The 24171-nt window shown below is 40.0% G+C and overlaps 1 protein-coding gene across 3 annotated transcripts in view; it reads right to left on the reverse strand.

The window, feature by feature from the left end:
• Positions 1-748: 748 nt before the first annotated feature.
• Positions 749-24171, reverse strand: part of NPR3 (natriuretic peptide receptor 3) — a 48200-nt gene continuing 24777 nt past the window's right edge. For 2 of the 3 annotated variants that reach the window (XM_055699383.1, XM_014283046.3), the window contains exons 4-8: positions 18876-19011; positions 14930-15024; positions 12177-12312; positions 10541-10628; positions 749-8378 (exon numbers count right to left, since the gene is read on the reverse strand). In XM_055699383.1, the coding sequence (XP_055555358.1) occupies positions 8267-8378; positions 10541-10628; positions 12177-12312; positions 14930-15024; positions 18876-19011 (567 nt within the window). In that variant the 3' untranslated portion in view covers positions 749-8266. The remainder of the gene's footprint in view (positions 8379-10540; positions 10629-12176; positions 12313-14929; positions 15025-18875; positions 19012-24171) is intronic. The other variant, XM_027810985.2, reaches the window with a different exon arrangement.

A 24171-nucleotide genomic window follows, 5' to 3' on the forward strand; every position in this document is an offset into this window, starting at 1 on the left:
GTATTTTTACTTTTTGCTTTCCTGGGCTGCAGAAAGATTTTAGGTCCACAGTTAACTCAGAGGATGTTTCCACCTCTCTATCAACTCTCCAGTGAATACGTGGTACTTGTAGTTTTGATGCAAATGTGATCAGATACTTCTTCCTCACACTCATTTCCAAGTTATTTTAGAATATAGAGGCCTGGCACACCGTCAAGCACAAATCTTAGATTTGGCAACATGGCTACAACAGAAACATGCATACAGAAAGCAGAAGGCTAGACAAAACAGGATAATTTGAAGACTGTATTTAATAGCACAGGAAAGAAACAGAATTACATTCCCCCAATTTGATAAGATTGCTGCAAAGAAATGAACTTGTAGCTTAGTAAAATGTTTAAGTTTTGCTCTCTTCAGGCTATAAAGATTAATTTTTACTACTTAAGGTTCCAATGTATTTAAATAATTTGGTTTCTATTTAATTGCATTTCTAGAGGACTGAAAATATATAGAAAAACATCCAAAGTTTATACTGATTACAACCTTTTCCAGACCTTAAAATAGCAGTGGAAATTTACTTCTCAAAGAAAGGTTAGACTGATTACCGATTTAATCAGTTGCTAAACATCATTAAAATCAGGGCGTTTTACGGTGCCTTAGACCCAGAATAACCCTCATGTAACTAACTCTGCACCATCTGATAGTACCCTCTATACGAAACAGACCAAGAATGTAGTAAAGGAGTGATAAAAGACACCACAGAAACAGGTGATAACATATTCCTATGTCTTTAATGGAAACATTTTGTTACAATTTAGGTTATGTGATATTCTTGCATTTTTAAAATGTGTGAAAGAAAATGCACAGAATAAAAAGTCAAAGGACACGAATGAATGTAGATATTTTAAATGATCAAGTCCTAAAAGAAATAAAATACATTACACAAATAAACAAAGGTTATATCCACAGTCATGAATACGCACTCTCCTCTACACAAAACAACAATAAATAAAATCACATTATATGCAGATAGTTCTACTTACATCAGTACAATATACTGTGCGGCTTTCCATTTGTTTTCTACTAGACTGGTACTAGGTTTCTCTGTTGTCCAGTATTTTTACATTAATAATGAACAGTATCACCGAAAAAAGGGGACAAAGTTAACGTCCGCGGTGTCTATCCTGAGTCCTCTTAGTTTTGTGATAATTACATCCTATGCACAAGAAACACAGCAAATTCTACCCATCGTCTTCATCCTGCCACCCTACCCAGCACTTTTAGACCTGCACAGTAAAGATGACATTGTTACTAGGTAAATGGCCAACCTAAGAGCATGGTACACCCTGAACAGGTCCTATGCACCACTAAAATCCTGTTTAAAATTTAGGTAAGGGGGCTATGTGAAGTTTAAAAGGGAAATAAGCTTCTGCTGAGTCTGTAAGAAAGTAGGTATTAAACAACAGTGTACTATGCAGAAACAGCTTGATCCCATCCTCCACACAGTCTATAGTATCATCATGGGAGTATAATAGATCCCTGAGCCTCTTCCATCTTCTCCATCTCCCTAACTCAACCGCACAGATATTTTCCCTATATTCTTAACAGATCTTTTCATCCTTTGCATCTATACCGCAGAAGTCATCACAACATCTGCCACAAAGCTACATCAGGGAGACACAAAATATGGGAGGAAACATCATCTCACATGGCACCAAGATAAATGGCCACTGATTCGTAACTGTGATACTGGCTTCTCAGTGGTGGCTTGTTCTGCCGTCACGCTGCATATGCAGGTCACAGAGGAAGCGAAGTCCAGATCGTCACCAAGTATGAACCAACATAGCTGTGCTCATTATGTCTGCTGATGGTTTAGTGTAACATTAGCAAAACCTCTGTTCATAGTTTCTGGAGGGGAGAATTTTGTGTTCCCTGTGCATACCAGTTGAGATTACAAAAGAAACCATTAAATCAAGATTATTTTTTTAAATACCCTTTTTGGTATGTTTTCTTTACTTGCTCAAGTGTCCTTTAGAAACATTCACATGACAGAAACACCAAGCAACAGTTCACACAGAGTGGATTTTAACCTTTCAAAGATTTAACATCTAATGAATCCACGTAAGATATCTGAAGTACTATAGCTTTACATACAAACTTTAACAGTGTCAGGTTATTTAGAATACTTTGCCTTTGATGCAGAATATTAACTTAGTGGTTAGTGAGAGATTTTGAATGCACTCTAAGCAACTCCTTTCAAAAGCTAATTTGTATGCTGTAAATCTGGAGGAGTCATTCTGAAAGGTAAATTCTGGAAGAAGTAATAGCATAATAAAACAGTCTACGTAACGATATGCTGGACATAATTAAACACTAGCCCAAGAAAGCCTCAAAGCTGTGGCAGCATTATCTTCCTGATCAAAACCAGCAGTAACTTCATAAAAACACCAACATTAACCTTTATCCTTTCTTCCTCTGTGGGTGAGATAAAGGGAGAGCTGCATTTAGGCCAGACTCAAGGCTTCACTGGGGCAAACCACAGTGCTTAGGCTTCCTGTCATTCTCTGGAAGAGAAAAGACACTATCAAAGTCTGCCGCACAGCTTGCTGACCCCTGTAGACAGGGAGGCCCGAGGTCTCTCACAAACAGCTATTTGTTTTAAATTCAAAAATCATTTCCCATCAGTCTCAGAGCTCAGATGTTAAAAGATATCTGAGAGTGGAAAAAATACAGGCCTCAAGCCATCTGAATTCATTTCTGCCTCTAAGCAGGGATATGCACAGTGCAAACACTTCCATCCTTCCACTTGAAAGGTTTCACACACACACAAATCCTTCTGTGCTTTCAACAGCAAGAAGGAAAGGGGGGGAGGAGAGGAGACACACAACACATCTGAAGGCAAAACTTTTTCCAGCATATCCCTAAAAGTATATTCCAAAAAGTAACTTTTGCATACTGTTGTTTCTAAAAAAGGGCTAAAACTGCCTCCTGTAACACATACACTTTGCTGAAATTTGTCCCTTCATCACTCACTATTGAGGCAAGTTACTAGGGTGTGTTGCTGATCAACAGAAAAGGCAATGTACCATCAGAAACTTGTATTTCTGTTCCCATATACCCTACTTTAGGGTGGTCACTAGATTTGATGTCATTTTATAGCAACAACAATTAGTGTTAAAAAAAAAAAAAAAGACTGGCTGACATCATCTCACCATGCTTGGACCAATGCATTTTGTGTGAGTCCAGTGGCGCCCAGTAATCATTTTAGCTTTAATGTGACTGCTTCTATAACCACAACTGGTTATACGAGCCTTTGGTGTTTTTAGAAGGAAAGGACACCAGCTGCAAAATTCAGCTTAAACTTCAGAATGTTTTTGGTCAATCTGATTTTTCAACTTTGCTTGGTTAAAAGACAGGCAACATCAGACAATTCTGGGTCAACATCTCCGATAGTGGCTGGTGTGGCCACGGGCCAACACAAGGTGTGCTGGCAGCAGAGCAGTGCTGAGAGTACATTAAAAGCCACAGCTCAGTGAAGAGGGAGCATTTCTGACTGAATGACAGAAAATGGCTGTCTATTTTCAAAGTATTACTGAAGCTAGAGAAAAAAAGCATGAAAAAAATGGGGAATTCAAGGGTGTTCATTTTATGCTGGGAGAAAATGAGGAAAAATAAGCTCAACTGCTTTATTAAAAGAAACAGAACAGCTACAAGGCTACTCTGAAGCACAGAGGGTAGTGAAGGATGAGGAACTGTCTTGAGCTCCGGAAAAGGTGGACTGAATTGCCAAAGAAATTTATGACCAGGCCTATTAGCTTCCTGTCTTTGATGTCTATTCTTGGCTTTCCAGGAGCATTATGGCATTCATGAGGTGAAAATCACACTGGAGCCAAGGTCAGCTAAGGCTGATGCAGCCTGTTCTAATGCAAAGCTGAGGAATTCACTCTGAACTGCTTCAAGATGCTGAGTTTAAAGCCTGAAGACACTTCACTGAGAGTCTGAGTTTACTTCCACTGAATCAATTAGAGGGATTTTTGGTCACCTTAATGAGAGTGTGATCACCCCTCCAAGCCAAAAAATGAGTCACAGATCAAAATCCCAGTAAACCATACTGTCAGGGAGCACAGTGTTATTTTGTCCAGCACAAATGTTTTCAAAGCACTAGCTATGTCTTAATAATTCTCCATTAAAAATCAACAGAATACTTCCAATAATGAAATGAAGCGTTTCTTAAAACCAAATTGAAAATAGATCAATAAAATTTATTTTCAGAAGTGAATGAATATAACTCTTCTATAAACTGAATTCTGACCACAACCTTGCAAGGTGCACAGCACTCTCAATCAGAAAATTTAGAAATGACAATGTTCTCAGAACTTAGCTGGGCAACAGAAGAAACTGGTAAATACCTGGTGATAGTGGTAGTCACAGACAACTATGGACACACGAACTGTCCGTAAATAACACTTCCAGAACTACCAATGGCCCAGGATAAAGCATCTAGGCATCTGTCTAAAGTTGCTGTTCTCAGTGTAGCAAATCACAGGTACTATTGAAAGTTCTGCTTCATCTTTGTCAACTTGCAGTGGAAGTCTACGTGTTGAAGATAAGAGGGTACAAGACAGCTAATTTGTCCACAGAATCTATTAAGCTGACCAGTATTTGGTAAATTAAAAAAATGCTAAATTAGCAGAATATGTGAAACTGTCAAACAAAAATTATGAACCCACTAGTTTAATTTTAATGTAACAGGCAGAACTGTAAGATTTAGCAATAAACATGTGCCTATGGGGCCAACTTTTCTCTGATTCAAGCACATGGCAAGATTCTCTTTGGTTCAGCCATGGCCAGGATCATACCCTTTGGTCCCAAGTGGGCAAAGCACTTAGAAGCTGAAATTGAGCACATTTTAAGTGTGTTCTAAAGTGCTGAGCTGAGCCAAGGCCCTCCTTGTGCTACGCTGTAATACAGATGTATGTCTGTACTACAGGCAATTTGTTGAAGCCAAAAATGTAGGGTTTGAAAACTCTTTTGAGAATCAATTATTATTATTATTTTGATTAGGCATTCCCTTACAGAGTCTGAAGCCTAAACATTGTGGCATTGAGCTAATGCAGATGAACCAGAAAGGAAAAGTGCTTTAGCTGGTAAAGAATCTCTCTGCTGAATAATCTAAACGCAAGGCAGTTTTTGATCTATGGTCCATAGAAGACCTGGGAACTATTAGCAAGAGGCCTGTGAAAGGTAGCTAAGAAGAGCAAGTTTATTTATGCTATACAGGAATCTACTTATATGAAATGTATTAAATGATCTCCATACTTCCATGGGAAAAAAGCACAGGTAAGTGTGCACCAACTTAGAAAAATCAAAGCCCGCTGATCTAAAATGTTCTAATGTGCAAGGAAGGTTCACCTTCTTGGGAGGTGCTGGGATGTGAAGTTGTGGCTAGGCCTCCACCAGCCTTCCACCAACAGACATCTCATAAAAACACTTACTGAGGTCATGATTAAAAACCCTACATAACACTGAGGATCAGAATTATTATCATTTTAATTGAAAAGTAACCTCTCATTATACTTCTTTTCAAAAATATGTTTAGTTACAGTAAGATGATGCAATAAAAAAAGCTGTCTCAACAATTTATTGTCCCAGCCAAATCTCCTGGCTCCAACCTTCCGCTCTGACCTGGAACAGGAAAAATGCAGATGTACACCGCTGTCTTGTCCCTAACTAGGACTGTTTGAGTACTAGTTCACACTGCAAGGCAAGTCATAATAAACATAATTTCAAAAAAAGTTTATGCTTCAAATCATACTCTCTTTTCTCCACATATTTAAAATTTTCCTTCCCTTTTTCTGTGGCAAAGTAGTCAAATGGATAAAAGAAAACACAAATACTGAAAAGTGTATTTGCAAAGCAAGAAGTACATCAAAACTCCCTTGGAAATTACTTAAAAAACCCAAATCTGAAGCATGCCCAGGGGCTAGATGAACTCAACCGCTTGAAAAAAAAATCCAAAAACTCATCATGAAGTCTTTTTTGTCTCCCCAGCTCCACATGAATGGTCTCCGGCCTACATCCTTCTCTGGTGCCCATGAGATAAGGAGACTACTTCAATAAACTGTACCTTGACCACAGTTTTACTTTGGCTAAGGCATCTTCGCAGAGGTCATACAAGCCCAGACTGGGCAACAGGGTGATGGAAATCCACCGTGTGAACAACAGCTGTTAAGGTGAGCCCTAAAGACACCAGATCTACCTGGTGTACATCCAGCACCTACACTAGAGCTGCACGGACAGTGTGGAAGCCTTGCCCTCTGGCTGCTTAGGACACCAGACAATATTTTACAAGTTGATGAACCCCTACATATGCTAAGAGACAAGTGAAACATAAGAAAAAAAAAAGTCCAAGGAAATGCTCCCTGGGCTATTTCCCCGTCAACAAATAAAAGGCAGCAGAAAGAAGACAGAGACAGCTTTCACTCTTCATCCACTTCCAGCTACCCCAAAATGGTTTCCCTCAACTGGCACTCTGGCTTCTCAGGGCCTAGAAGTTTTATAGAACACAGGCTTCAGTGCCAGTTTTCAGCTTAACCTTCAAGTCTGACCATGACTGCTGAGACCAGAAAGTTCTGCTTATGAAATCGGAATAGGATAAACCAAGAGATTTCATGCACTAGAACCATAGTCATAGCTGGGTTTTGCCCCAGAAAATATTTTTATGGGTCTTCTTCACCACATTTATAATATGTACAATCATTTCCATTCATTGGCTAGAAAGCACAGAGCTCTCCTTTGACTAGTATAAAATAACCTGTCAGTAGCTAATTCATCACAGATTTAGTTTTGCTCCTGGTAAAGTCAATGGAAAAAGTCCAGGGATACTGATGGCAGCAGGATTGAAATCAGCCCTAGAGTGGTGTTTTACCACTCCAATTCCTACTAATACAGGACTATTTAACATGTGGAAAATTCATTATTTTCAAGATCAGGGCCATCATCACACAGACAATTCAATAACTACATTTATATTGTCTAAATAACTATTTGAATGTTGCACGTGCCTGGAGAAGAAAGTGGGGCAAACATTCTGTTACTACCCATAAAGTCACTTCTCCTCCCCAAAATCCTGGTTTTAAAGTGTATTTACAGCTGTTGACTTTCCCTGCATGTTACTCCTATCATAAAAAATATGTCTTCGAAACATCCTCTCCCTTAATTTTTAATCCTACCAAAGCAAAAATAGATACTTTAATAGAAAAATACAAGATAAAAATATCCTAAAAATAAAATGGTAGCATGGAATGTCATTTGTACACAAAAAAGATCCCCTTTTGAATTGCCTCAGCTATACAAACACTTTCATATTTACAATTTTGGATGTAGTCCTGTGCTCAATGAAGTTAATGGGATTTTGCCATTTACTTCACTGCAGACAGTAGCAGGCTCTACATGGACTGTTATTTGCCTCTCTGAAAAGTCGTGGCAGTAGAGAGAAAAGAGCACAATAAAACACATACAAGATTCAGGAATTAGCCAGTCCTCTCCAGAGGCCTGATTGTCTTCTCTCTATTTCACACCAGTGAAACTCCTCATCCTTTACTGGAGTTTTTCCTAACTCCCAGCACCTAAGAGGGAGAATCAGTGCTTTTGATTGCGATAGTACACAAACAAGGAAAAAATCATTTGCGTGTGCTTCCACCTGCCTGACTTTCTCAGTGGAGTTAACTATACCCCAGTGGAGTTATACACCCAAGTGCCAGTTCCCTCCCAGAACTAAACTGCATATGCCTAGTCTTGTATCCCCTGTAATCAATGGCAACGATTCAGTGATGCAGGACCATACCCCAGACAAATCCCTTTTCTCCTTCTGACAACAACCAGCACCTGCGCCTGTGAAACCATATTTGATACCCATGGGTGAGATGCAATTAAGGAAGGAGGTTGTAGCAGATTTAAAAAAAATGGCAACAGAATGAGGCATTCCCCATCAACTAAACTCAATCTGCTGCCCTTAATATATGCCTTAAGAAACACTGTCTTTACATATTAAGTACACCCTATAACTTCAAACTGCATCATTTTCTTTTTCATGAGATGAAAGGCCATGCGGCATAATGTGATTAGTAAATCATTCCTGAGCTTCTGAAAGAAATTAAGACAAAATTACTGCTTAAAAGAGTGAGTTCTTCAAGCGCCTCTTCTTTTTACACTGATGTCTTTGGTTGTGTCCTTTTCCCTAACTCTTTTTCCCTAGGAAGAATGGGATTCTTTTTCTTCTTCTTCTTTATGCAGCAGAAAAATGAGATCTAATGGAGTCTTCACGTAACTGCCGATGTTTCCCCATGTTACACTCCTCCTGCCGAGTTCGTCTCTCAATAGTTATTCTGTATTTCTTTCTGCATGAAAGGAGAGGAACAGAGTGAGAAATCCTTCTCCAGCTATAGGATAACAGGACTTCCCTTATAAAGAATGCCTGTAGGGGACAGCTGGGTGCCAGTTGAAAAATGAAATGTGGCAGAATGTGAAAGCCTGGTCAAAGATTAAAGTAGTTTGCCCCAAAACATTTTACCCAGCCTCAAGAATGCCTGTTAATTTCTACACGACAGTCTCAAAGCACCAAGACACAGACATTTGCTTCTTTGAAAACTTCTGATCTAAGTGATTAGGAAGTTTCGCTGCAGTGTGTTGTGAACTGTGTCACATACTGCTTTATATTGATCAAAGCCAAACTTCTTTCCAGTATACAGGGTGAGGGGGAGACACTTTGTGCAGAGTTCAAACAACAGATCTGACTCTTCATTCAGTTGTGTTTCTCACTGGAACTATATATTAACTGATCCTCCCACCTCCCTCTGAGAAAGCTACTATGTCTGTAATGTTAGAGGAGGTAGTATGATGAATTAAGAAGAAGGATGTAGAGGATAGATAAGAAATAAATACAATTGCTCATGCATCAGACACAGTTTTTCCTGTGTGTCTTCCTCTAGAGCCTTTTGAAGAATTCTGTTATGTTATTTTATATGTCAGACAAGCCCTCTGACTGCCTTTCAGTTTCCCCTTTAATATCCAAATCTCAAAAAATCATAAGATGATACACATTTACATTTTATACATTTATGCTTCTACTCAGATTCAGAACCAATGTTCAGAAGGGCATTAGTCCAGCCGTATGCATATACAGTACTGCTTGTGCAGATTAATGACAAAAAGCTTGTATGCCAAGGAAAACTCTGCTCCACTTTCATGTGTAGCAGGAGTCAGAGCTAGATGTGTAGCTTTTACATGAGGATGGCATGAACTGCTCTAAAAAATGTGCTGATTTCTCCCCTCTGATGAAAAATACAAAGACTGGGTACTGAGCTCACCCAGCCTTGCTAACAAGGGTTTCCAATCCAAATCTTTATGTCAGATGACTGAGTTTAAGTTGCGTTCCCACAATGATGCTTTGCATCATTTTATACCTGCTTAGGGTATGTCTTTTGCCTCATCTCTTGTCCTCATATACCAATACTCTCACAATATGAGTAATGCTAAAAAACAAATCTAAAAATTGTCATCTTAGATTGAAAATATATAAAAGATGCAAGAACAATTGCATGTCTGATGACATACAATACAAAGACAGACTTGTATTTTTTCTTTTAAAGACAGTCTTTAATCAGTCCCAGCTAACTGATCTTGTCTCAGACCCAAACAACATATTACATAAGCACCAAACACATACACAAATAAAACCACCCTGCATAACTACAGTTTTAAGTAGCTGGTGATTAATCCTGGTTCTGGAGTCTTCTGAAACCCTGAAACTGTGCTGGTGAATTGAAGCATTTTTTTTATAAACAGGTATTTTTATTGGATAGAATTATTTCATTCTCACATACAGAGGTTAAATATATTCTCCTATGTGCCTTTTCTCTTCCACAGCACAAGAGGATAAATTAGATGCCAAACATGTATAACTAATTTGTTCCATCAGTGTAGGATCAACTCTCAAGACACGGATTTGCTGACTAGCAGTGTAAGAATTATTTTACTTAAACAGGAATAAAACACTGATCACCGTGCACTGACCTCACCTTATTAAGTTAAATGCACAGCTCTCTTAAATCCAAATGCTGTTTTATACAGAAATCTCTTTCTAGCTTCCAGTACAGTTCCACTCAATACTCAGAAACTAAGCAGGGTACCAGGCAAGTGATAAAATCTCCTGCATGATCACAGCCTGCACAATTTTGCTGGCAAGGAGTACCAAAGAAGGAAGGTTTCAAGGCCAGGACAGTTCACTAAAGCAATTGTGAATAACCAGAACTCACTAGAATTACTTCCATGAGTGAAGTTATTCAGACATGTAAGTGGTTACAGGATAAGGCCTTGATTCAATAAAATGATCTGGATATACACAAAAGGACAATCAAAGTGTGCTCACTGTCTTTGGTGGGAATGTTGCCACACATTATTAAAGTGCCTCTCTGTCTGCCATCAAGGATGCACTGCCAGGAGCTGAGAGGTTTGGATGACAAGTACAGAGTCTACAGAACTTTCAGTGAACTGGACTAACCTGAAAAAGTAGAAAGCCATTAGCAATCCTGCTCCAAGCAAGGCGCCCACAACTATTCCTGTAACTGCTGATTCTCCTAGACCACCTGCTTGAAAAGGGGAAAAATAAGCAATCAGGGTTCATATTGAGAACTACTTACATTCACATATTGGAAAATACCCACAGCTAGGAAATGAGTGACCAACTTCAGATAATAACTAAAACCTTTCAGAGCTCAGGACTCCATGGGGACCTCTTCCTTAGTTCCAGTTTCTGCACGTTTATTTTTTGCCCTTGCTTTCCTTGGGGTTAAAGAAGCCCCTAAGATCAGTGTCAGATGAAGACACAATTCTACAGATGTGATACACAGGAATGTTGTTAAGAAACTGGTCTGGACACCTTGGTATGAATCATAACAAAGACTGGGATTACAATGACGCACGTAATAGGAATCAGCACTGAATATGCCCTGAGTCATTACAACTGAAACAAACTTATTTCACCTAGTTTAGCATAGTAACTCTCTACGACCTAGGTTTCTTGAAATGACTGTATGATTATCCAACAGCTCCTCAATTATTTTTTTTTCTGAACCCATGCTGTTTCAAGTTAAAGCCATATGAGCTTTGCCTTGCTCCAAATCTCAGCAGAGGCAGAGTAGGGGCACAGCGGCTGAACAGGAGCCCAAGTAGGGACTGTCACTCTGCAAAGTGCAGGGCAGCTGAAGAATCAATGATATTTTCATGTGTGTATAGCCTACTCCCTCTTCCATGCCTACCTGGATTTGTGGGAAAGAACAGAGAAATATTAAGGAAATTAAGCTGCTCCCTCCTCTTCATTTATCATTGACCCTTTAAAAAGATTCTGTCTGTACATCAGGATGTGTGGAAGTAAGAAGGTGCATAGCTACACCATGCTGAGCATAGAGGGTAGGGCCTGGAAACAGTCTACACACAGGTTTTTCAGGGATCAATGCATTACCAGGCTGCAGATACCTTTTCACTGCAGGACTAGCAATTTGTTTCCTCCGAAAATCTAAGACCCTTTGCCACTGAGGCACCACTATCTTCCTACCTTTACCTCCTTGCAATGTTCTGCTCACTACAACACAGTCTGCAAAGTCAGTACACTGGAAAACAAGTACACCTTCTCTGCAGAGGGCAGTCCCAGCCTTCTGGATGCATAGGTGTTGCCCCATTCAACTGACTTCACTTTTTCTCAGCCTGCTGGGCCCCTCACAATGCCTTCTCATAGCACTAAAAATCATTCTGCACTGGGAGAACGCTGCTCCCATCAGCATTGACCTCCCCAGCTGCTAATTATCAATATGATCACTCTCTGTTTGAGGTTTCAGTTATATCCTTCTTTCTGGCTGGAAGAGATTTTACTTTTAGCCCCTGAAAAGTACTAAAGCCTTCAGGGCCCTGGGCTGTGCATCATGATTACTGTCACATTTAAGTTCAGGGAAGTGATTCAGACCACATACTACCCAGGGCTACCAGACCCTGACTTCTCAAACAGCCAGCAGAGAGAGACGGTCACGACGTCTCAGTTGCACAACTGTGCTAAGCAATATAATATGGCCTGTTACATTGCATCACCACATGGATTCCTCTCTCTGACAGGCTAGGCAGAAGCATTAAGTCACTAAACTTACATGATTTACACGGTGTATTATTTGTGTGCTCTGAAACTCGGCTTTCATCTAGTCGCAGCCTGCCGTGATTCCAAGGATATTTCACATTTGAACGGATTTCAAAACGGCCCTGCTTTCCGTAGTAGTCCCCAATCACCTATGTAAAAAAGAAAGGAATGAAAAGATTTTCCTATCAACTTCGGGAAGTATAGCAAACAGGAGAGTGGCATCACTCACTTGGACTCCTGTGGCAGGATGTTGAGTCACAGAGGACAGGGCTGAAGGGGTCTGTGGGAGGTTATGTAGTGCATGCCCTCCCCAGAGCAGGATCAGCTGAACAAAAGCATTCCTGACAGATGTTTATCTAACCTGTTCTTAAAAGCCTTCAAAGATGGAGACTTGACAGTTCCTGTAGGCAATTATTCTGGAATTTAGCTATCCTTCCTGTCAGTGGTTTTCCCTAATATGAAACTTAAATCTCCCTTGATGCAATTATCCATCACTACTTACCAAATTGCCAGTGGACATAGACACTCTTCCTGTCTGAAATACCACTTTACATATTCACAGGCCCTTATCTGGTCTGCCCACAGGCTTGTCTTCTATACAAACCCAGTTCACACAAGTTTTTTTAATCCCCTAAATATCCTTCCTGCTCTCCCTGCACTTTCTTCAATCGCTCCATAGTGGGTTGAGTGCTTAGGACAGTCACTCAGCTAAGTGAAAGTTATCATTTTAAGCACCTTGTGTGCGGAGCCTCCCAACCACACGCTCCAGGCTGGACTTCTCCATTTTGCAAGGATCTGGAGGTACTTGATCATGTTCAGCTAAAATCTTCACACCTTCTGAAGAACTGACAGAGCCTGTCATTCTCCATTATGCATTTCTGCAGTTGTCAATATTTACACAGAAAGGGCCTTTCACACTTATTATTCTGGTAGCATGGACTATTATTTCAGATCAATGCATCAAGATATTAGATTTAGAATTTCAGTCCTGTCCTCAGCAGTAAATGCAGGCTTTATTCAAGATAACATGTTTCATCTACTGCACAGTTTCAGGGCTAAATTGTGCTAACAGTAGCCACCCACTCATCTGAAAACATTCAAAAAAACCCTATGTACAGTAATAAAGGCATGACACTGAAATAGTCAGAAGCAATGGGTTTAGAATTCAAGCCACTGATACCCTGTTCAAACCTTTCACCTAAATTTCACTTCGAAAGGAAAGAGTTAAAAGATAACATTTCTCCTGGTTAGATACAAAGACAGATCTCACACTAAATGAAGGAGATTAATTTCTCCCCCAGTTCTGCAGCTGGGAGGTACAGCCTTAGAGGACAGACTTTTTTTAATGTTTGTTCAAAAATAAAGGCAAACTCAGTAAACTGAAGAATGTAGAGAGAAAAAACCTCCAAGCCCATTTGCAGGCAGCAGGGTATTCCTTAAGAGATTGTTTAATTTATCAAACAGGAGTGGAAGAGTCCTGTGCCAGCAGGGCTTACTAAATATGAAAGCATGCAGAAAGGCCTAAGAACAAATAGCTACAAGTAGCAACCAAATGGATTCAGATGTAATCACATGTAAAATATGTTAATTGCCTGTATATTTATATACATTATAAACAAAGCAGAGGGAAGTTAAAATAAGCAGTATGTTAAAAGGAGAAATATAACATCAAAGAAATAAAAGACAGTTTTCAATTGCAAGTGAAAGAGGGCTGGAAGGAAGAGTAGGAGAGGGGGACTAAATTGATAAACAAGATGAAAAGCTAATGGACTGAACAAACAGAAAAGATAACTTTGTTTGAACAACTTGTATCCCAAGTAATTTGTACTCCCAGATTCAATTAGTGATGATTACTGCACACGTCCCCCCACTCCGGGAGTGTCTGCAGTTCACTGCTGTAGTTTTTCAGTCACTTACACGCTAAAACACACGAGACAGAGACATCCTCATGCTTTTAGAAAGGCTCCTTGAGTTTGTTGCTGTTGCAAAACTGGCAAGAACAATGAAAACTTCACTGGATTCAAATCCACACATAGAAATGTCCAGCTCAGATTCACTGATGCTTTATGTTTGAGCTTGATGAAATAGGGAAAACCAGCAAAGCTTAGACAGCAGCTTTACGCTGCAGCTGGAGTTAGGGCAATATATGTATTAATAAACTCAACCCTGTCATGCTATTCCCTATGTGCAGCTGGTGCTATTTCTCCTAGACTGTTTTCCACAGTCTGGCTGCTTCCACTCCTGCTGTGTCCAGTGGAATAATCCACATGGCTTATATGAAGCTGTCTGATTAAAATGTTTTTTAAACACTGAAAACAAGGCACTTAGGTCTTACAGCTTGATAAGCAAAGTGAGGCAAGGTCTGCACTCCTGCCTGTGGTTAACCACAGGGTAAGACTGAAATACCTGTACTCACTGTGTTTACACATCAGGGTAACTTGTGCATCCCTGTTGCTGTAAGATTAATTTTTCTTCTTACCGAACAATGATTTATCATATTCAAAATTTATCAGTGCTTAGCTAGCTTGTGAGGTTTCACCCTCCAAATTTTAAAGGCTCTAGCATCATCAAAAAACCCTTAGAATAAATACTTCAAGATAGCTATTTTAGAGAAAGAATTTGGTCTCCAGGTTGATAAGATTAAGCAATGCCATTTTAATGTGTATATTAAATAAACGGTTGCCCACCAAGTAAACAGATAATACCGTGTTACATTACACTGGCTAATGCATCAGTGGCCAATTGCAGTGGTGTTTGTTTCCTTACCTCCTGTGTGCCTTCCTCCGGGTCGGTCATTCCAATCACAGAGAAATCCCCGTATCTGTCTCCATTGGCATCAATGGACACCTGGCCTGCAATGCCTAAAGAATGGCATGTGAGGAATTAGAAAATTAACTTCTCTAAAACACTGAACCTTTCCAAGGAAAACAAGACAACAGCAGACAGGTTTTTACAGACCCATATGACAGGAAATCTCATCCATCTCCCAGCATTTTTGTTGGCATTCCAAAAGAAATTGTAATTTCAAATCAGTGTCTGCATTCCCAAATTCTTAACATTTCTCCTTTTTACATATCAAATGTGTGAAGATGTTTGGGGAATACACAACAAAAACCTAATCCAAAAGCCAGCATCCAAGAATAAAACACAAACATATTTAATGTGAATTATTTACAGAGAGCCTAACCCTGAAATATCTAATGATGCTTCAATAAGGAGAGACCAGCTTATGTGCTGCAGAGGACACAGGGGCAAAGCCCTGCACCCCACAGACTGATAGGGCTGGTGCAGCCATACAGCCAGTCCTGTGGTGTTTCCATAAGATGGGATACTGGAGGCTCATGGACAAGGGGCACCAGTGCACTACATATGCATTAAAGTCCTGCATAAATTTACATAGGATTAACTGCATAATATGGTGCTGTTCGGTTTACATTTTTAGATCCCCCAGTTCACTTCCTTCCTTTTCAAGATCTCGGAAGCTTTAGGGAAACTGGGAATCACAGACTTATAGGATAACTCAAGTTTTAAGGGGCTTCAGGAGGTCTTGAATCCAACCACTCAGAGCAGGGTCAGCCAGGAGGTCAGGGTAGGAGGATGCTCAGGGTTTTATCTGGTCTTCAAAACCTCCAAGGATGGAAACTGCACAGCCTTGCTGGAGCAACCTCTTCCAACTGTAGCGGTAAATAAACACGTCCCTGTATTCAGTCTGAACCTTGTCTTTCAATGTATGGCCTTATGTACAAAGGATGTGGCTCTAACTTGTTGCATTGTAAGTCAAATGGGTTCTTTAAATCCATCAAACAATATCAATTAACTATGATGAAGAATTGCCGATATGCTTTATCACTTCAGATATTCTCAGATGTGATCCTCTACTGTCTGACACTAAACACAGCCATTTACACCAGTGCAAGTCAAACAGGCATCATTATACATCCATGTTACACCAACCACATGACTAGACCAGTTACAAAGCAGTAGAGAACCAGGTTCTCTGTAACAGTAAATCAGAAGAGAGAGGTGATACGCAGCCAGAGTATAAATTCCCCTCAACATACCTAATGACAGTAAACATGCAAGAGATTAACACACTTGCATTTAGCTTGTCTCTGTTCCCCTTTGGTGACGGCAGGAATCCTTAAATTTACTGTGATTTTCAAAACATGTAGTGGTCAACAGAAGCTTATTGTCAAGAATCTGTTTCAGTATAACAATACAGAAATCGAACAACTGCCAGTTTGATTACTGCAGGAAAGCAGAATGCTTTTCACCACTTCGCTGTGAAAGCTCTGGGAGAGGCGATCACAAAGGGCTACAACGTCTTTGCCTACATGGCAATTTGGATTCTGGATCTGACAGGAAGTGTTAATTGGAACAGACATCTTGACCTAAGAAAGCCAAAACTCAGGTTTTGGAAGTAGGTACTAAAATATGCTGAAACTCAGAGTTCCTATAGGATTTTTTTTTTTTTTAAATGGGAAAGACTAATTTTTAACTTTTCCATATGAATCAAATCAAAGAGTCTGAAATGTTGACATTTCCTGCAATGCTCTTCCTTAAGAACATACTTAGGAAATTCTGAAACAGCCTTATTGAAGAACTGTATGTGGATGAAAGTCAAAGGATTTTATCCAGACTTTCTTTTTGTTCTACTAAGTTAGATACATCCATACAGAAAATTTTGCTACTTTTTCAGAGGACATGCCATTGGACAAAAAGCACTCTCCACAAAATATGCCCTGCAGTCATACCAGGGTTTCTCTAATAACCCAAGCAATAAGCAATCCTTCGATCACCTCAGCCTTATCCTTTCCTAAGCACACGATGTCTGTGCAGTTGTGGCTTGTAAGCTGTAAATGCTGCAGGGAACGGCATCTACGTCCCCTTGGGAGTTCTGATGGGTCCCCTGTTCGGAGTAAGTGTAATATGATGTGCCCAGGCAATTAGATATCTAGATGACAGCAGTTAAATTAATGTCATTAATGAAATGAGAGTTCTTATGGAGGCCTGCAAAAGTTTAAGTTAAATAAAAAGCTTCAGTCCTGCAGTAGAGCCTCGTGGGTGTATGCATGGACCACACTCTGATGCTGCATCCACTTCAGAGAAGAACTTGCAAGCAGAATAAAGGAATGTGATTTTCCTAAAAGGACCGGCTTGCAAGATGTCAAGTCCTTCAAGGCCTCTTTCAAAATCAGTCTTATCCTTGTAAATTATGTCCAGCAAAGTACTGCCACAGGGAGGAGATGTCTTATGACTTACATGGCATTTTGACCTTTTCAGCTGTGCCCTCATAGCTCAGCTTAACAGCTACATTTTCAAAATAGCTGTGACAGGTCAGCCAGCAACAACAAACTGGTTTTCACGAGTGGGGAAAAGGAACATTTTTTTCCTTCTGGCTGGTTTTACAAGAAAGGTGTGAGAATCAATGATGCAACCTGCATGAAGCACACTTGCCTGGGCACACCAGTTGGTGGCTTCCTGGAGCAGAGAAGTAGGAGCAGAGAAAACACAGACAGGCTGCACTTAGGCATCTGTTCATAAACAGGATAACCAAACAGTGAGGCAAATCCTCAGGCACCAGATTGCCTCTGTTAAGACAGCATGTTTTGGGAAGCTGTGGATGTGAATGGAGGTTAGTGGGACATCAAGCACAATCTCGAGCTGGTGCAGGGCTTCTTACGGGATAACTGCAATCAGCATCATTTAAAGCAACCCTGTGTTGCCTTAAGCTACCCTGGGGACCCTTTTGCCCTGTGTTTAAGTCACAGTCTGAGAACAGAAAAGAGGTGTGGAGCCACCATCCTTCCTGCCTTCCTCACTACGTCCACTGTTTTAGAGCAGAGAAACTGACTACCAAGATTCTTCTTACACCTTCCAATTAATCACTTGCTTCTAATCCTGGGGAACTTATTCCTTCTCTTAAGCATTTCCATAGGAAATCTTGCCAATCCTACACCAAACGATTGGAGTACTGTAAGAGATGGATGGGAATATTAGACAGACGGAAATATTGTAAGAGACAACAGATGAATCAAATAATCCTTGGTTTCTTTATTATGATCCCTACCTGGCAAAAGCTTTTGCACCGCTTTGCATCAGCTGGGTGACATACAAGTGCCAGTTGGACTGTGGAATTGCAACCTACAAGACTAGGCACAGAAAAGCACAGAGCTGTTCAGCTGCTGCCTCTGAGATAACATGCACAACTCCTGAAAGGAGGCTGGGGGAAAATCCCTCCAGGGCCCAAAGGAGTCCCATCAAGAAATAAAAAAAAAAACCAAACCAAAACCAAAAAACCTGGCACCTGCTTGCTTCTATTCATTCCCAGGCTTTTAAGATAAAAAAGTCAAATGGAAAAAATGAGGCTATCTCAGAGCTAATAGATGCACGAGTAAAGCAAGCAGCTGTAATCTTTTCAAAAACAAAGCAGGAGCCTGAGAAAATTATTGGTATTCCTTTACAGCATCAGTGAGGGTCATTAAATTGTTAGGAGTTTTTTGAGCTGAGTAAGACCTTAAGGGTTGGTGCAAAAATAAGTCAGACTGGTGAGGTATGTAAGCCAGCCTTAAAGATGTATATGGTTTCATATGGTTATTTCCCTCACATTTAAGAGTGGAATAGGCATGGGTCCTCTTACTCTGCACACAACACCACCACAAGACCTTAATCTTTTTGACTCTCATAGCTAGAATTCCTTATTAACTCTTACCTTCGTATGTTCTGTTTCGTGTTTGCTGAACAATTTTTTCCCCATCTTTCTTACTGAAACCAAACTTCAGGACTTCCTGTAAAGCTAGAGCATAAAGAAGAATAGCATCATGGAATCCTTCCACAAACATGTTCACCTAAAAAAAAAAAAAAAAAAGAAAAAAAGCAATGGCAATTGACACATGAAAAACTTTTTGTCCCTATGGAATCAGTTAACTAGAGGGAATCTTCAAATTAACTGAAATTATTAATTTGAGGGTTATTTTCTCAACTGCTGGAACACAAAGGAATGTATCTCAAAAAAAACCCCAGGGAAAAATGGCAACTTTTGACCCATTTTTAAAAACAGTTAACCACTCCTTAGTACTCTGAACATTCAAATCACACTTCAATGTTGTGTCTGAATAGCTCTGCAGATAGGGGAGAAATCTGCAGACCCAGTTCCCATGCCTAGAAGCACAAATTCTGCAGCTGACCACGTGACATTCTGTAAGGTGCTGAGCACTCTCATCCCACAGAACCAAGTATGTCCTCCTCCCCCTGTGCAGAGGACTTAGCACCTCTCAGGACTGGGAGGTATGTTCTGCCATGATTTTTTTTGGAGAGCGCAACCGGTGTATTTGCTTGTTTAATGATTACCACTTCCATTTCTGGCCCTTGTTCAGCTGAGCATCTCTCCACTAGCAAATGAGCAATGGAGGAAACTACTTACCCTCTACAGTAATGTGTTCTCTGGAACTGCCAGGAGAACAGTTTCCTGTCCTTTATAGTTTTTTTTCAGTTAAGTGACATGAAATGAATGAAATTTTGGTTTCTAACCCTAATATTAAAGAAGACTGCTGCCAGCCAGCTCTGCCTCCCACTAGTCTATGTTGGCAACCTACAGCCTTTGGTCTACATCACTGTGAGTAACAATAGTTAAAGGCAGAATGCTGCAGAAACATTACAGGTTTGTTCACAGGAGCCTGGTGTGCTTCAGTGATGAAGTAATTATTTTAAGAGCTGAGATCAGATGGAGACCCATCAGCAGAAGCAGACAAACACGGCTTAAGCAGCACAGGTATTCCTCTCCTGTAAGCAGCAACTCATATCTCAGTAGTGCAATGCACCCTGGCTTGATGCACAATAATTCACAACTAATTATCTTTTCAGCTGCAAGAAATATGTTCCTATTCGCTCAGTTTCACTACAATGCAAAAGCTCCTGACATCCTAGCGAAGCATAATCAACAGTTAATGGGGTCTCTTATTGTCATTTCCAGTGAACAACCCACCTCTACAAATATTCTCCTGGATAGAAACATCTAGCTTATCTTCCACTTCAGTGTATCTAAACAATTTAAAATGTTGGTAAATAAAGTGCTACTCAACTCTCGCAGTTTTAGCTGGACATTAAAAATGTTAAAAGATGGAAACACGTAGCCAGTTAAGTAAATAGCTGCTCCATAGATAGAAAGTGTTACATCAACTGTCTAAGCTGAACTAACCAAGCCCCTGGTAATGTAATTACATGCAAGACATTCCTTTACTCTTAAACCAGTTGCCAAGTGAGGAGATACACAGAATTATTTACTGATAATAGAAAAATTTACATTGCTCTGACATTTAAAATTGACCTTTTAGATAACTCCAACCTATGTTTCATTAAGAAAATGCACCACCAGTTTAGACGAAGAGCCCACAGTGCTGCAGAAGGAACAGAACAGCTCAGCTCAGCCTGACAGCCAAAGACTAAAAGGCAGCTGCAGTTATTTTGACCTAAGGAGAAAGCATGAAAGAAGAGGTGAAAGTCAGGCTTTTGGTAGAGTAACAAGAGCTGATGGACAGAGTGCACACTAGGACAAGCTTTGCTAGTGGGGGTTTAATTTTTCAGAACTGAAAAAAAAAAATCCCAAACCAAGAAACCACAAAGCTCAACAACTGCTTTACATGCCAGTGTTAAGAGTCCAAGTGGCCTGTGGATGATCAAACATGGGCTTTCTTGATGTGACACTCATTCTCTCGGGAGAGAAATGAGTCTCTCTAGTTGCTTCACCTCCCTGCAGGCTGATTTACAGCTTGTGGCTGGCACTCATTTCAAGAAAAGCTATTTGTCACTTCCTTTGTCCATGGCAGAGACCTCTCAGAGTAACACAGAACCTTCAAAATCCATTTTGTCATCTAATATGCTCAATCTGAAATCGACCCATGCCACCAGCCTGAAAACCCTCCTGGCAGACACTGCAATTTGCTAGATAAGCCCTTTCAAAGCTCACTTGGCACTCTGGGAGGTTACTGGCAGAGCCCCTTGCCTTGACTCTTTACTAAAAGCCCTGACATTATGTATGAAAAATCCCATTAGAAAATCACCAGATCATCTGTGCCACCTCTTTTTATCTTACGTTGTCAAGGAAGGTGAAAGTGCTGGTAATTTATACCACTTCCTATCTTTTTCTAAAAGAGTAATATTTATTGTTTGCAGGTGAGACTGCACCTACAGTCCCAAGTCAAATCCTATGTTGGGCACACCATCTGCTTTTCACATTATTCCAGGAACATGTCCAAGCACCAGTTCTTGAAAAGGGATACAAGATGCCATAAAGTTTTCCTGCATATCATCTTGCCCAATCATTTAGAAGTTGCCATGATCCTACACTGAGAATGGGTTGCACGATGGGTAAGACTGCTCTAACCTAAAAAGGAGAAAACATCAGAGATGGGAGGAATATTACAAAGCAAAGTAATGGCTGCAAACAATGTTGAAAGGATTGCTCTTTCTTTATTCCATTTTCCACCTGTCCAAAGCTCACTCAGGCTCATTTTGCAGCCCTGTTGCCTGCAACTGTGCACAACAGATCCTCTGAGTAAAAAGACTGGAAAATTTGTTCTGTCTGATACCACTCCTGACTTATTAGAACAGTGTCCCCAAGCCACACAGTCCCAGGACTTCCTTTCTGGACAACATTAATGCTGTTAATTATATTATATCTCATGTACCTCGTGTGTTAGAAGGAATTTCTTTCTTCTTCTTTTTTTATTAATTTAACATAGCTTCTGTTTTACATTCAGTCCTATCAGAAATGATGAAACAGACCGAAACCAAATTTTCTGCAACAATTTTTACACTTTTAGGCCTGTGTTTATTTGAATTTTAGAATACCTGATAGTAAGAATAAATAATACTTACCAAAAAACCCCATATTTCCTTTGCTGTAGGAAAAAGGTTACAAAGGGCTAGAAGAAGTGTATGTTCCATGAATGTTTCAGACAGGAATGAGAATAAATGTGAAGATGTCTTCACAAGTCGCTTGAAGGTCTCCATGGTAATTTATAATGTGTGGTTTAACATTAGACAGCCCTCAGGACAAAACTAAACAGATTATAAAAGTATTAATGATCCACTAATCTTGTAGGTAATGAAGTTATTTTACTTGGGCTCTAACAAAAAGCAGAATTTCTTCATTACAGTATTTTTTATTTTGATTTATGCTGGTTTTTTTTTAATTACAGCTGCAAGCTGAGCTCCAAATGCTGTGATCATATTTGCACGTCCGTCTACTAAAATGTTCTGGTCCCTGACCCTGTACTGCTCAGCAGAGCCACTCCTCAATTTATGTCATCAGTAACGCGAGCAGCAGCAGAGAAGCTGCCAGGTTTGCTGAATATCTTCGGAGGATGCAATACAAATACGTGGAAACCTCCCTGTTGAGATACCTTCCGTATTACTTTCACATCCCATCCAAGCTACCATGTAACTAAAAAGTGTGTAAGCTAACTGCACAGCTGGATGAGATAAGCATATACTTTTACGCCTTTTATTTTCCTACCTTTCTACTCCAATTAACCATCTGCCATCAGAAAAAGAACCCTCTCCAGGGAAATCACATGAATAAATTTTACACAGTTCACAGTTATAGTTCCCTAAGCAGCTATAGTGTGACCACACTATTCACATATACCAAGGTGTTAACAGCATACACAGCAATGCAAAATACTACCGACATGGAAGACAGCCAAGCTACAGCTATGTAGGACCCATAATTTTCCATATCCTGCCCACTGACTGTTAAGTAAACTTATTCTCTTCCATCTGGAACTGCCCAGCTCTGAATCACAGCAATTACAGCAATTCATACCACTTCAGCGCTAGGTGGGGAGGATCATCATCACATTTTCTTTATGGCAAAGGCAAACAGCTGACATCCCCCACACATGGTCTCTGCACCTACTTCCCGGTACATCTGTAGTGATTTTCAGGTTGTCAAACTACACTCCTAGCCAAAATCAGTGAGGATCCTGGGGGTTTGCATAGCGTGTACCCAGATTCTTTGCAAAAATCTTACCAATTTACACACTTGATGTGATGCTCAGGTGAGCGAACGCACACTGAAAGTCCACTGATATTTCATCCTCTTTCAGATTAGTCCACGGAGTTTAAACTTTAAGCAATCAAGCGTGGAACTTTGATACATGAAATACATGAGGCACATCTAACCTCAGGACTGAATACTGTAAATGTACCCTCATGAATTTTAGTAATACTATGTTATACCGTAAAACTGTAACATGACACAGTAAAAATATGGCAACAAAGTTCTAATATAGCAACTATTATCTCAAATATATAATTATATGTGCTTTGATGTACTTCAAAACCAATCTCATGCCAAGTTGGTTCACCTACTTCATGACCGTGGACTGCTCCAACACAGCAACACATCTTGCAGTTTAGGTAGATGTTTTCCCACTACCTCATACTGTTACAATGTATTTCAATAAACCAGTCTTTTTCAAAGTTGTTGTAATTTAACTGTCAGTTCCCTCTTTTTATTCCTTGTTCACGAAGCAAATTATAATTACGGTGCTTCCTTTATGCTCTTTTCCAAGAAACCCTGACGTAGCTAACTTTTTAACATGCATTTCTCGACATTTTTCTTTGGTTGTCTTCTGGCAATTCACTCACTACCCAGCAATATACTCCTCACTTAATTTTGGAGCAGGGACTTTTCCTTCTGATGCCATTTGCTGATCTTACATGGTCCCATTCAGGACATTGTCACTGCTGATGCCATTGTTACAAGTACTCCTTTATGTTCCTGGGTGCCCAGGGGCCCCCAGCAGTTCCTTGATGAGTTGCTATACCTTTGCTGTGAGCTGCACAAATTCAGAACAAGGTGCTCATGTTCCCCATACAGTAGATGATAAGACAGACACAACTGGTTTGGTTTTAAATATCTCTTTTTTAAAGAAAAAATATAATTGTTAGAAACTGATTTTATGTTAAATGTTTAGTTTGCATAAACTCAGTGAGAAGCTCTG

Source organism: Falco cherrug, chromosome Z (genome assembly GCF_023634085.1).
Source record: "Falco cherrug isolate bFalChe1 chromosome Z, bFalChe1.pri, whole genome shotgun sequence".
Lineage (NCBI taxonomy): Eukaryota > Metazoa > Chordata > Aves > Falconiformes > Falconidae > Falco > Falco cherrug.